The sequence below is a fragment of the Pyrus communis genome, chromosome 5 (assembly GCF_041283825.1).
Source record: "Pyrus communis isolate YQ-2024b chromosome 5, ASM4128382v1, whole genome shotgun sequence".
In the NCBI taxonomy this organism is placed as follows: domain Eukaryota; kingdom Viridiplantae; phylum Streptophyta; class Magnoliopsida; order Rosales; family Rosaceae; genus Pyrus; species Pyrus communis.
In genome coordinates this window covers 27,583,812-27,597,981 of record NC_142569.1, presented here as the reverse complement: position 1 = coordinate 27,597,981, position 14,170 = coordinate 27,583,812, and the positions used below count along the sequence as shown (strand labels likewise).

The following is a 14,170-nucleotide window of genomic DNA, read 5'->3' as shown; positions in this document are numbered from 1 at the left end:
TTATGAAACTTAATAGTACTACACTATCTATGAAATTGAATGGTACTATACTGTTTATGAAACTCAGTGGTATTACACTATTTATAAAACTGAACGGTGCTATACTATTTATGAAACTGAACAATTCTACATTATTTATTGGTCCAGATTCATAAATAGTGCCGACCTCTTGGTTCACTTTCATAAATAGTGCCTAGTTATTGGGTATTGTTTCATAAATAGTATATAGTAATTGGTACAGTTTCATAAATAGTGATTCATTCTTGGTCCAATTTCATAAATATTGCTTAGTTCTTGGTCCACTTTCATATATAGTACCTAGTTCTTGGTCACGTTTCATAAATAATGTCTAGTTCTTGGTCCACTTTCATAAATAGTGTATAGTAATTGGTACAACTTCATAAATAGTGTCTTTTTTGACCCAGTTTCATAAATAGTGTCTCTTTTCTTGGTCTAGTTTCATAAATAGTGTCTATTTCTTGATCCAATTTTTTTGTTCAGTTTTAGAAATATTGCCTTCTTCGGTTTTGTTGCATCATCTGAGCAACAACCACGTTCATAATAGTGATGATGGTGGTGATGCCCATGCCTATGCCCATGGCGTTCTTCATGAGATACCCAGTCGTTCCTCCCTTCTTTTCCGCTTTCTATTCATGAGATACCCAAATCAAACCCAACCCTTGCTACAAAGCTACAGAGCTTTGTAATTCATATAAAAATCAATCTCAACCCAACAACCATCATAACTTCTTGGTCAGCATTGCCTCTGAACCTTCTTGCTCACTAGAGAATTGAATTTTCTTTGAATCACTTCGGGCCTATTTGGTATCTAATTTGAGAACGAAACTCAAAATTTTAATTTTTTCTAAAAACGTATGTTTTGATTTAAAAATTTTAAATTCAAAACCTTGTTTGGTATGCAATTTCTCAAAACTAATCCAAATAGACAAAGTCAAATGCCCAACCCAAGCAATTACCCAACCACCGCATCCCTCTCATCCTCAGTGGCGAAAGACCAATTTCTCGACCACCTTATCCCTCACTTCCTTAGCGGCGACTCCTTTGGCTATTTACCAACTCCTTACTCCAAACTCGCGCTGACAAAGGCTAATCATGTTGTCGGTCTCAAACCTGAGATCCAACGACCACAGGGAAGATGTGGTGGCTATGGTGCTATGGTGGATGCAAGTGAGAAGGGATAAGATTGAAGAGGCAACAGAGAAGAGAGGATTGAAGAGGCGGGAGAGATCGATTTGTCTTCGCCAGAGGGAGAAGGATAGAGGTGGTGGCTATGGTGGATATAAGTGGGAAGGGATTGGAAAGGCAATAGAGAAAAGAGGATTGAAGAGGCAAGAGGGAAGGGAGTACATCGAATAGGAGAGAGGAGAAAGAGAGGAAGAGAGACATGAGATTTAATCCATAAAATAAAAAAAATCTAAAAACACACTTTTTGTGTTTTCAACCAGTAACCCTTATTTTCAGATATTTTTGAGTTATGGTTTTGAGAATTGTATTCAAATCCACTAGCAAACAAAGATTTTAAATTTGTGACTAAAAACTTGTTTTTGAGTTAAAAACATTGGATCCAAATCAAATACCAAAACAAACCCTTCAATTTCTTAGCTTTCTACACCATACTTAATTTTCTTCCCTTACCAATTTACAAAACAAGAACTAAAAAATGTACCATATGACTTACCTTGCTCAATCATTGTATGCATTCGTTTTCGAGCTGGCTGTAATTTCCTTTCTCTTTGAATAGTTAAATGTTGTGGTGTTTGCAGTAGAGCTTTCCTTCATGTCCAATGTAATTGGATGGGCTTATGGCTTGAGGTAGGTTTCATGGCTTGAGAAAGAGGACAAGATGCCATGGAGGACTTGGACACTGATTCATGAAGTTGGATTGGTTGCAAACTAGTGGTGTCCACAAATGTTGGAGACGATGGGAGAGAGAGAAGTAAAAGGGTTGGTGTGCTATGCGCTTCTAGTTAGTTTTTTTTTTTTTTTTTTTTTTTTTTTTTGTTGTCTATTATCCTTATTATTAAATAAAGTTAGTAGATAACTTTTGATTAAAATTCAAAGTTTTGAAGCCATTTTCATTAGTTTTCCTTCAAAATAAACAACAATATTTCTGAAACCAAGCCAAAACAGCTTATATTATTTCTAAAACTAAAACAAAACAACTTATACTATTTTTGAAACTGAACCAAAACAACTTATACTATTTCTAAAACTATAGCAAAATAACCAACAATATTTCTGAAATTGAACCAAAACAACTTATACTATTTCTAAAACTACAACAAAATAACCTACATTATTTCTGAAACTGAACCAAAACAACTTATACTATTTCTAAAACTATAGCAAAATAACGAACAATATTTCTGAAATTGAACCAAAAACAGCTTATACTATTTCTAAAACTACAACAAAATAACCTACACTATTTCTGAAACTGAACCAAAACAACTTATACTATTTCTAAAACTATGGCAAAATAACCAACAATATTTTTGAAACTAAACCAAAATAACCCACACTATTTTCAAAACTAAAGCGAAAGTACACACTATTTCTGAACATGGACCAAAACAACCCACACTAGTTATGGAATAGAACAAAATAAATACTATTTATGAAACTGCATCAAAATAACCTACACTATTTCTTAAACTAATAAAAAATAACCCACTATTTTTGGAACCACAGCAAAATTACACATTATTTCTGAAAATCAAACCAAAATAACCCACATTATTTCTGAAATTATAACAAAATAACTCACACTACTGCTTGATGTGCAATTTTCCTTTTCTTGGCAATAAAACGTATGATGTTGGATTCTATTATAAAAAGAGCACATCAAGTTTCACAATGAAATCTATCATTCATTTTGTAGCTTTATTTTTGTGAATTATTTTGATTTAAAAGTGAATTATATCATCGATTTTGTAATTTTGTTTTATAATTTTTTGTTGTATTTTATATAAAGAGGATTTGAGGGTGAATTATAAGAAGAACAGTAATTTCCAACCTTTTCATCTTCTTCCTCCCTCATCCTTTCGTATGTGTTCCTGTGTTCTCTTCCTTCTCTCTTTATCTTTTACTCCTCTTTTCCGTCTAACATAACAAATGGAAATTTTGATTAGTTTTGTTAAAATTTGAAGCATCTTAAAACCCGCAGCAGCAACATGAGTTACATGATAAACCTGGAAGAATTTGGTTGCTTTGTCAAATTTATCAAAAAATAAAAAATAAAAAATCCTATAAAAACTAACCGAGATTCCATGCTTCAAATTCTATATATCAAAAAACCACCAGCAACATGACAAGCCTTGTGTATAACCTCTTGTTTGGACTCAAATTTACATCATCGGCTCGTGCAATTAAGGCCGTTGAATAAGTATAGCTCCACACCGTCGAATAAAAGTGAAGATAATTTTATTATTATTAAAGGGTAATATTATGATCTTTTTATCATAATAATTATCTTTTAATTGTGAGTTATCTTGACATTATCTTGTACAAAATAAGTGGGATGTAAATCACAACCTCAGCGTAGAAGCAAGCAGAATAGTCCGAGTTAATTCAGATTTGGTAGCAGTGTACTATGTGAATTAAAACAGCTTGGCTTGGACTCTTCACGTGGCATAGTATAGATCTGCAAGTTTTGGATAATGGTGAATAGAAAACCTAAGACCATCTCCAATGGTAACCTAAAACCTAAAAATATTTAGCCCAAAAAATTTAGGTTTTAGCCCAAAAACAGCTTTTTTACTCCAACCCTTCTGGCTTAAAATTTTAGCCCCAGATTATCAAAGAATGAATTAAGGCTATTTTTTTTAATTAACTTTGTTTAAAAAAAAAATTTATATAGACTATCCTAAATTAATTTTATGAACATTTTAACCTAAAAATATTTAAATTCCGATAAATTTTGAAAAATCACTAAATCTGTCACATCCCGGCTCAGGGCGGATTACTTCCCGCGCCCGCTCCACTACCGTAGCACGATATTGTCCGCTTTGGGCTTACCATTCCCTCACGGTTTTGTTTTTTGGGAACTCACGAGCAACTTCTCAGCGGGTCACCCATCATGGGATTGCTCTAGCCCCCTTCTCGCTTAACTTTGGAGTTCCTACGGAACCCGAAGCCAGTGAGCTCCCAAAAGGCCTTGTGCTATGTAGGGATGGGAATATACATATAAGCATCACTCCCCTGGGTGATGTGGGATGTCACAATCCACCCCCCTTAGGGGCCCGACGTCCTTGTCGGCACACCACGGCCAGGGTTAGGCTCTGATACCAAATTGTCACATCCCGACCCGGGCAGGACCACTTCCCGGGCCCGCTCCACCACCGTAGCACGATATTGTCCGCTTTGGGCTTACCATTCCCTCACGGTTTTGTTTTTGGGAACTCACGAGCAACTTCCTAGTGGGTCACCCATCATGGGATTGCTCTAGCCCCCTTCTCACTTAACTTTGGAGTTCCTACGGAACCCGAAGCCAGTGAGCTCCCAAAAGGCCTCGTACTATGTAGGGATGAGAATATACATATAAGGATCACTCCCCTGGGTGATGTGGGATGTCACAAAATCAATACATGAAAATCAAGATAAACCACATAAACTTAATACCAACGACATTTAATAAACCACATAAACTTAAAAACTAAAAAAGACAATTAATAAACCACATAAACTTAAAAAATAAAAAATACAATTAATAAACTACATAAACTTAATAATGATATTCACCATCTTGACTTGGTGATGGACTTGGGTGATAGTCTTGAGATGAATCATCATCTTGAAATATACTCCTTGTGGCATTCCTTCGTAAAATTTCCTTTTGCTTACCACGTAAGTATCTCTTCCTCTCTAGAGTGTATTTGTCGAGGTCCTCCATTATCAAATTAGTTTCGTACCTTTCTTGCTCCCTATCCCCTTCTTCCTTCATGGCCAAAAGCATTTGGGCCGATTCTTCTTGCCGACGGCACTGGTTTTCGTTCATTATTGCCATTTCGCTAGCAAATTGGGCACATGTCGGATCTTGGGACTTCCCTTTTCTCTTTGCTTCCTTTTGCTTATCTCTACCCGGGGGACTTGCAAAAGAAGAAGTTGGGGTCATTTGTTCGACACCTTCATTGTCGACAAAATTCACACCTTCATTAACATCATTTGGGGGTGGGGCTTCACTATGAAATAATCTTCCACATTGTTGGTTCGCATCGGTTCCCCACCTCGGACAATCCTTGAGGATGTTCCAGGCATGATGCAACTTAAAAGCTTGATTTTTTGGTGTAGTTCTTGTCTTGTAAATTGCCATTACTTTGTCACCCTATGCAACAAATACATAAAAATAATTAGTTGCAAAATACTATTATGTACATGACAACTAAAATATCAACAAATAAACTCACAATTTTTGAGGCGCCCCTTCCACTAGGCATGTCAACCATGGCCCTCTCCAAGCTTCCCTTCCACAAACTGCACGCTTTGTTGATAATCTTCCACCGATCATAAACACCACAACTTCCCTTCGACCGGCGTTGGAGTTTTCATGGAACTTATCAATAATTTTACCCCACAAAACCTTTCTATTTTGATTGGTGCCGACGCCACCGTCTTCGCTAACCGAAATACATGCCAAACATAAAGCAATATCTTCGTCAAAGGTCCAATTATGACCTATAACATGCTCTTTTGCCATCTTGAAAATTTTGGAAATGAGAAGAAATGGTAGAAAGAAAAATTGGAAGAATTGTAGGGGAAAAGTGAGTTTTGTGTGGATGTTTGAACAAATACATCGGTATTTATAGAGTTTTTGGTTAAATTTTAAGTTAAATAATTTTTTTTAATTAATTTAGCCGTTCGATCTTTTTTTTTACCGTTAGATTTGATTATATTCGATCTAAGCCGTTGAATTCAATAAACATATAAATATAAAAAAATAATTGAACGTGGACCGCTGGATTAACCAACGGTCCAATTAAACTGGGCGTTGGATGAAGAAAAGTAGCCGTTGGGGTACAATGATGTTGACACACAAGGGGGATAGCCCCACGTGGGTGGGCCTCGGCTGGAAAGGTTCCTAGCGCGTGCAGCGCGTTGGGCAAGTCGGTTTTGGGGTGTGGGCTTCACAACCTAGATTTCACTCTCATCCGTGGGTCCCACTTGAATTTGTGGGCTAAATTGTGGCTGGTATTTACCTTCCTTTTGGGTTTTAGGTTTTAGGTTTAGTTTAGGTTTTGGGTTGGAGTGGATTTGGAGGGGAAAAAAAAGGGAAAATTTAGGTTTTAGGTCACTATTGGAGATGGTCTAAGTAGGTTTGGTTGATTGACAAGTAGTCAGAAATGAATTTTTAATGGTTTGAAATTCATTAAATGGGATTAGGATGTATGGATAAGTGATAGAATTATGACAAGAAAAGAAAGCCTAGCTAGGCTAGGTTTTTAATTACGATGGGACAAGTCAAGGTGGGTTTTATGATCTTTGAAGAATCAACCATCTGAAGATAAGCTTTGGCATCTATGTTGTAGATCAGTTATTTTTACGAGTTTGAGTTTCAGTCGGTTTCTACTTATTATCTAGACCGTGCCAAACAGAAAATATGTTCCTATAAATACAGACGTCGTGCAGCAGAAGGGGGACCTTTAATTCAACATACAATTTCCCTGCGCAAAACTTCTCAAACACCTTGAGATTTTTCCTTTGCTTTTTCCACTGACATACCTTCAGTTTGGATAAACAGCACTGTGGAGGCAACTGGCGAACACCTTCAGTTTGGATAAACAGCACTGTTGCCGTAGAATCAGCCGACCGAGGAGCATCTTCAGTTTGGATAAACAACACTGCATCGAGGCCGACAGGTTACCCATCCAAGTCTCGGCCGAGAAGGGTTTACGAATCCTTATTGGCAGGGGTCACCTTATCAGCCATCTCGGCGAAGTGAGGTGTTACGAGTTACGACATTCGGCATATCAGACGTCGAGTGATTTTATGATTAGATATTCCCAAGTGAGCTTTAGAGTTCGGCACTCCGACGACCGAACCACGTTCACCATCAAGACATACATCACCTTTGAATATTTGTGTCCGTATAGTCTAGTGTCGATTCGACGTGCTTATACTCTTACGAATATAATCACGGTGACCGATGAGTTGGCACGCCCCGCATTCAATCGAAAAACTTAGTTAGCCTATTAGTTGTTCGGCCTGCGCGCCGCGTAGGCTTTGTAATTTTTAGGGTCAACATTTTGGCACGCCCAGTGGGACCCAGTGCTAAAACTACGAAGTTCATATGATATATCAAGATGTTAATCCGGCTCCATGTAGCCGATTGCACAAGCTTCTTGAGCAATTGAAAAGAACCAGAGAGGAGAATACACAACACCTTGAGGAGAATAGAAAACACCTTGAGGAGGATAAAAAATCATGGGAAGCGGTAAAACTTCTTCGTGGCGTAAGAGCCAGGCAAAAATCATTCGCCTACATGTTGGGAATAGAAGCTCCTATTACCCTACAAGAGCAATGGGTAGACGAAGACATGGCTCGATTTAATGCATAGCTAGATGAAGAACGTTTTCCTTACGTTTCTGATTACAAATCAATTCCATTTGAAAAATGGTTAAGTCTTAAGGCCGGGGGGCAATTTTTCACTTCGGCCACAATCAAAATTCGGTCTCAGGAAACTGCCAAGGCGGCTGAGGAAACACATAGACCACCTGTTGTCTCGGTCCAGACTGAAAGTGTGGTAGGCCTAGAAGAAAATGTTTAAGTTTTTGAGCCAAAGATTGACTCAGAAGATGATTCATTAGAGGAGAGTTCCAATGATGAACAAGACCAATACACAACTTCAAACCATAAAACCACATCAATTGATATGGTAATTGGAGACATGGTTTTAGATACCGAAACTACGCCAATTGACATGGTTATTGGTGATAAAGCCGATATAGATAAATTCCATTCGGCTAAGGTGTTTGAATTAAAAGCCAAAATTATGCCTGGGGGGCATAATAATTGTTCAACACATTCGACAACCAATGATGAAAAATCTTTCGTCAAGCCGAACATATTTGGAGATGATTTGTTATTCGGCCTAAAGCGAAATCAAATTGAGAATTTTAATTTGAAAAGATCTCAACTAGGAATAAAACATCGTTGGCCTCCACCTTCTCATGGATCAGCCACTCTTATGCCCATGTGTTAGATTTCAGTTTTCTTTTTATATATTCTTATCCATCTGGTTGTTTGAGCTGATGATATATAAGAAAATAAGGGGATATCAACAACCATCCTGACTTATAAAATATATATATATATATATATATATATATATATATAGAAAAATGAATAAGAATTTATTTTCTTAACCATTCGGCTGAACAGCCGATGCTCAAGGAAATAAAGGGGGGTAACAAGATGGTACAGCAATCCAAAAGATGGTGTGCTCGGTTTAAAAGGTTATTTCTTTAGCCAAGCCGAGAAAAGCCGGACGTTTGCAGTTAGGCCTTCGTGTAGCCCGATCTTCACTCAAAGAGATTGGCTTTAGAGTCGGCCCAATGAAGGAACCACAAAAAGCTGAAGAGATTTAGACGAACAAAAAATTGTTGAAGGCTTCAGAGGTCGTACCATACCCATGTTTGAAATAAAGGTGTCTCAACCCCATGCTTTGGATGGAGTTGACTGTTCAAAGGTTGGCTTTTCAAAGAATTGGTTTTGGTGAACGGTGGAATAATGCATGGTTAATGCATATATTTCAATTAGGAGACAGTGGCATATTCATGATTGGTTGGCAGGCCAAATTGCCAAAAAAGCTTTTTCTCGGCTGAATGTTTCTTGAGCTCGTCCTAATTTTTATCAACCTACCTTTTCTCGACCTCAGCGTTTGCTAGTTTCTGAAATGTTTATTTGCTGCGTTGCTGACATTGGGTTATATATATATATATATATATATAATTAGTAGTGCCATCATGCTTCTTTTATGATTGTTGACACTCGGCTCGTCGAAGATGGAGATGATAAGCTGCTCGGGCTCGACTTTAAAGGTTAAGTGCAGCTACTGCTACTGCTCGAGGCAACCTCTTCCCTGGTGATAAACTTGATGTTTGATTTGATGGGTGTTTGTTGAGCTCAAACAGTATTTTTTGGTGTAAACGTCTCGACCGAGAATACCATGCCTCGTCTCGACTGGGAATACCATGCCTTTGTCAATAAAATCTTAGTAGAAGTTGCCGAGCTGTTACTAACAAATAGGCCACCTTTTTTGTGGCCATTCGGTGTATACACACGGCATCCCTTCAAATAATGGAAGACAAGACCCTTCTGGTATGTTTTCGCCAATTTATCGGATATATATATATATATATATGTATGCCAACGTTTGCCGAGCTTGGCGAGCATGAGTTGTTGCTCGGCAATGCAATCATGGTTTTTTTTCCATTGCATGGTATCTACAGGAAAAGAAGCTAATGGTCTAGGTGTGTTTTTGCAATTCGAATGGGGGCTTGGTCGAACTAAAAAAAAAAATATATATATATATATATATGTACTAATTTGAGGCCAGTTTTGGAGTTCGTACCCCTAAAATCCTTCTTGAAAATGGGGGATTTGTGTTAATATCTCGGTGGTTTCTCAGTAGTTCTCGGCCATATGTTTTTCTTGACCATTCGGTGAAGTTGCAAGTTTCAAAACCATTTAGCCGAAGCTGAGGAATTTTTGATGTGCGTTGACAAGTATTTTGCTTGACCATTCGGCTTATGAGCCAAAGCTTAAGGAAACTGGGGGGCAATGTTTGGACTCAAATTTACATCATCGGCTCGTGCAATCAAGGCCGTGAATAAGCATAGCTCCACACCGTCGGATAAAAGTGAAGATAATTTTATTATTATTAAAGGGTAATATTATGATCTTTTTATCATAATAATTATCTTTTAAATGTGAGTTTATCTTGACATTATCTTGTACAAAATAAGTGGGATGCAAATCACAACCTTAACGTAGAAGCAAGCAGAATAGTCCGAGTTAATTCGGATTTGGTAACAGTGTACTGTGTGAATTAAAACAGCTTGGCTTGGACTCTTCACGTGGCATAGCATGGATCTGCAAGTTTTGGATAATGGTGAATAGAAAACCTAAGTAGGTTTGGTTGATTGACAAGTAGTCAGAAATGAATTTTAAATGGTTTGAAATTCATTAAATGGGATTAGGATGTATGGATGAGTGATTGAATTATGACAAGAAAACCCTAGCTAGGCAAGGTTTTTAATTATGAAGGGACAAGTCAGGTGGGTTTTATGATCTTTGAAGAATCAACCATCTGAAGATAGGCTTTGGCACCTATGTCGCAGATTAGTTATTTTTGCGAGTTTGAGTTTCAGTCGGTTTCTACTTATTATCCAGACCGTGCCAAACAGAAAATATGTTCCGATAAATACAGACGCCGTGCAACAGAAGGGGGACCTTCAATTCAACATACAATTGCCTTGCGCAAAACCTCTCAAACACCTTGAGATTTTTCCTTTGCTTTTTCCGTCGACACACCTTCAGTTTGGATAAATAGCACTGTGGAGGCACCCGGCGAACACCTTCAGTTTGGATAAACAACACTGTTGCTGTAGAATCAGCCGACCGATGAGCATCTTCAGTTTGGATAAACAGCACTGCATCGAGGCCGACAAGTTAGCTATCCAAGTCTCGACTGAGAAGGGTTTACGAATCCTTATTGGCAGGGGTCACCTTATCAGCCCTCTCGGCGAAGTGAGGTACTACGAGTTACAACATTCGACGTATCGGACGCTGAGTGATTTTATGATTGGATATTCCCAAGTGAGCTTTAGAGTTCGGCATTCCGACGGCCGAACCACGTTCGCCATCAAGACATACATCACCTTTGAATATTTGTGTCTGTATAGTCTAGTGTCGATTCGACATGCTTATACTCTTACGAATATAATCACGGTGACCGAATTGGGCGCCGATGACTTGTGAGCTTCGTAGAACTAGCAGCTCATCTTGAGGCTCTAGAACCCAAAGGCCAAAAGTGTTCATTCCTCGGTCACAATCGCAAGATTAAGAAGTCAGCAACGCGCTCAACACGACAACAACAAATTCTACTCCTCAGCCAAGCTCGGCCAACGAGTTGGCACGCCCCGCATTCAACCGAATGACTTAGTTAGCCTATTAGTTGTTTGGCCTGCGCGCCACGTAGGCTTTGTAATTTTTAGGGTCAACAGAATCAAATAGGAAGTGTTGGAATGTGATAAGGATTCTTCCTTGCAGCTGGAGATAAGATAAAATAGGATAAGGTTTGGATAAGATAAGATAAGGTTCCTTTCCAACTACTGACACACCCCGACCAAAATCAAGGCATGATGGCCAGCACGCCTTGATTTCGGTCAGGGTGTGTCAACTAGGATTCCTTTTTCTTGTGTAATTCTTTGTCTTCCAAGCATCAACTTTAATTTCTCTAGAGTTTAGCACATGTCTAATACGATTTAAACACAAAAAACGTCCAACCCATATTGTATCCTTGCATGCTATCCAATCCAAGTCTAAAATTGCTCCAAATTGCTCCATTTGACTATTTATTGTCATCTTTACCAATTGGACTTACAATAATATGAAAATAACTTAAATTACTATAATAAATGGATTTTAACTAAGTAAATGCAAAGAAATAAGATAACATAATCGCATAAATATGCTCCTATCAAATTCCCCCACACTTAGCTTTTACTAGTCCCCGAGCAAAACAAAGAAAACAAAACAAAACCTAAACCTTCCAACAATTGCCTCAGGGATTTCCAATGAAACATGGCATGTTAAAAATCACTACTCACATAGATTTTAGCTATCCTTACTCTTGAGCTTATACTTAACCGCAATAACCATTCACTAGCTCGCATTTAATCAATTAACACAACATTTGAAAGTAGTAAAATGCCTTAGAGAATTCACTCAATTCCTCACCAGATATACTCTCTATTTTCACACAAATTTTCTGACTACGCTCCCTATACTAAGTATATGTGAGAAGATTGATGTAAACAAGTAGACTAGCACTCACATATGTTATAACAAAGAAGGCACTTTCTGGAATTACTAATACAAACGTGTATATGATCTCATGAACGGAATGCCACTACTTAGATGCGAGAACCAAGGATTCCATATGCTTGTACCAATTTCAAACTCCACATATTGAAACACATAACAATCAAGATAAAAGTCAAAGGGTTGTAATGGGTCTAAAGTATTGGCTAACAAAGAAAGGCTAAGGATAAACAAAGGTTCTTAAAGTGATAGTAAGCAAAGTAATGAAATGAACACTTAGAATTCAAATTTTTATTGCAGCATCCAACTATAAACACAAAGGGGAGATTCATACAACTTTAGGGTCATATTCACATTTTTGGACCCTTTTTCAGCAACCAACACTTATGAACTCATTCTCACTTGTTTTCAACCTCTTTTTTTTCTTTTCTCAACTTTTTTTTCTTTTTTTTTCTTTGAAACATACGTACTACTTCATTGGATTCAAAAGAACAAATTCTTCCCCCACACTTGTTTTTCTGCTAATCGTAGATCAAAAGGAATTCCCAACAAGTCATGCTCCACTATTATTTAAAAACAAGGGTATGGATATTCCTATACTAGGTTAGGTAGGGATAATGCAGGCTAACAAAAAAAATTGGCTAAATAAGGCTCAAAGGGGTTAAACCTACAATACATATGCAAGGGATAAGGCTTTTTGGCTCTGGTGGTAACTAAACACCTTCATCTTGTTATTTGTTATGCAATCAATTTTATACTTTGAATGAAACAGGCACGAGTTCTAGTATTTGGAACTAAAATGATGAAAAAGCATTCCAAGTAGCAACCAAGCAAAGAAATAATGAGATCATGCAATGACTTTAGAAAACAAGAATATCACAGATTAATAACTCTCCAAACAAAGAATAGGCTCAAGTCTCACAGGTTGTAGCATTAGTTTGAGTTTCTTCCTTCAAGCATGTTACAAAAACTGATTTTTTTTCTTTGTGATTACATGTGAATTCGTAAATGACAACTACAACTAAGTATTAACCAAAGAGCATATCAAACTTCCAGCCATGTTTGCAAATTTCTTTAACAGTCATGCAATTAAAAACCAAATCCTCATCATTTTGTTCGAAGGTATCCTAAGACATAAACAAGCAACAAAAACGACTCTTTTTGGTATTTTTCTTAAAATTTTTTGATTTTTTGATTTTCAAAATTTTGTTATATGACACACAATAAAACACTTTAAAACAGTGAATAACAGCATTAGTAGTGATATGTGGTGAAATTCTAAGATAAGTCATGAAAAGTATTCTGTTTACCCCTCAGACTTAAACCAAACATTGTCCTTAATGTTTCAAAAATAAACTTAAACAAGAAAGCAATAAAAGATAACTAGCTAACAAGACAATCATGACAAAGTAAAAACAATAAAGAGAAGAGTAAAAGATAGCAAATCTGGTTGTAAGAGCCGGAAATTTCAATGTCTCTTTGTTTGAATACATGGGTTGCCTCCCAAGAAGTGCTTTCTTTAACGTCTTCCAGCCAGATGATACCTCCATTTAAGCTTCACTAGGACCAACAGCATGGAGGGATGCATCCTCAACAACATGCTCCTCAAAACACTCATAGTAATGCTTCAAACGGTGTCCATTCACCTTGAATTCGTGTCCCGTCTTTAAACTTTGAATTTGGACTACATCATAAGGAAAGACATTAGTAACAACAAAAGGACCAATCCATTTAGAATACAACTTACTTAGAAACCATCGAAGGCAGGAGTTGAAAAGTAACACTTTCTGCCCTACAGAAAATGTCTTACTATGGATCATTTTATCATAGACAACCTTTGTTTTCTCCTTGTAAATATAAGCGTTCTCATAAGCCTCATTTCGAATTTCCTCAAGCTCATTCAATTGTAACTTCCTATGAAGACCAGCATCATCAATGTTCATGTTGAAAGTCTTGATTGCCCAATGTGCACGGTGCTCTAGGTCAACTTGAAGATGACATGGTTTCCAATAAATGAGCCGAAAATGAGACATTCCAATTGGTATTTTGTAGGTAGTACAATATGCCCACAATGCATCATTCAAACGCAAGCTCTAATCCTTTCGAG

The 14,170-nt window shown here is 37.4% G+C and overlaps 1 protein-coding gene across 1 annotated transcript; it reads right to left on the bottom strand.

Moving 5' to 3' along the window:
• Window positions 1-4,744: 4,744 nt before the first annotated feature.
• LOC148697058 (uncharacterized) lies at window positions 4,745-5,338 on the bottom strand. Its single transcript, XM_088693437.1, has one exon. The coding sequence runs from the start codon at window positions 5,330-5,332 to the stop codon at window positions 4,745-4,747; it is 588 nt and encodes a 195-aa protein (XP_088549563.1). The 5' UTR covers window positions 5,333-5,338.
• Between the last annotated feature and the right edge of the window lie 8,832 nt (window positions 5,339-14,170).

What these genes read in the sequence shown, in the direction of transcription:
- LOC148697058 (XM_088693437.1), bottom strand. Translation starts at nt 5,332, where the DNA reads ATGGCAATTTACAAGACAAGAACTACACCAAAAAATCAAGCTTTTAAG.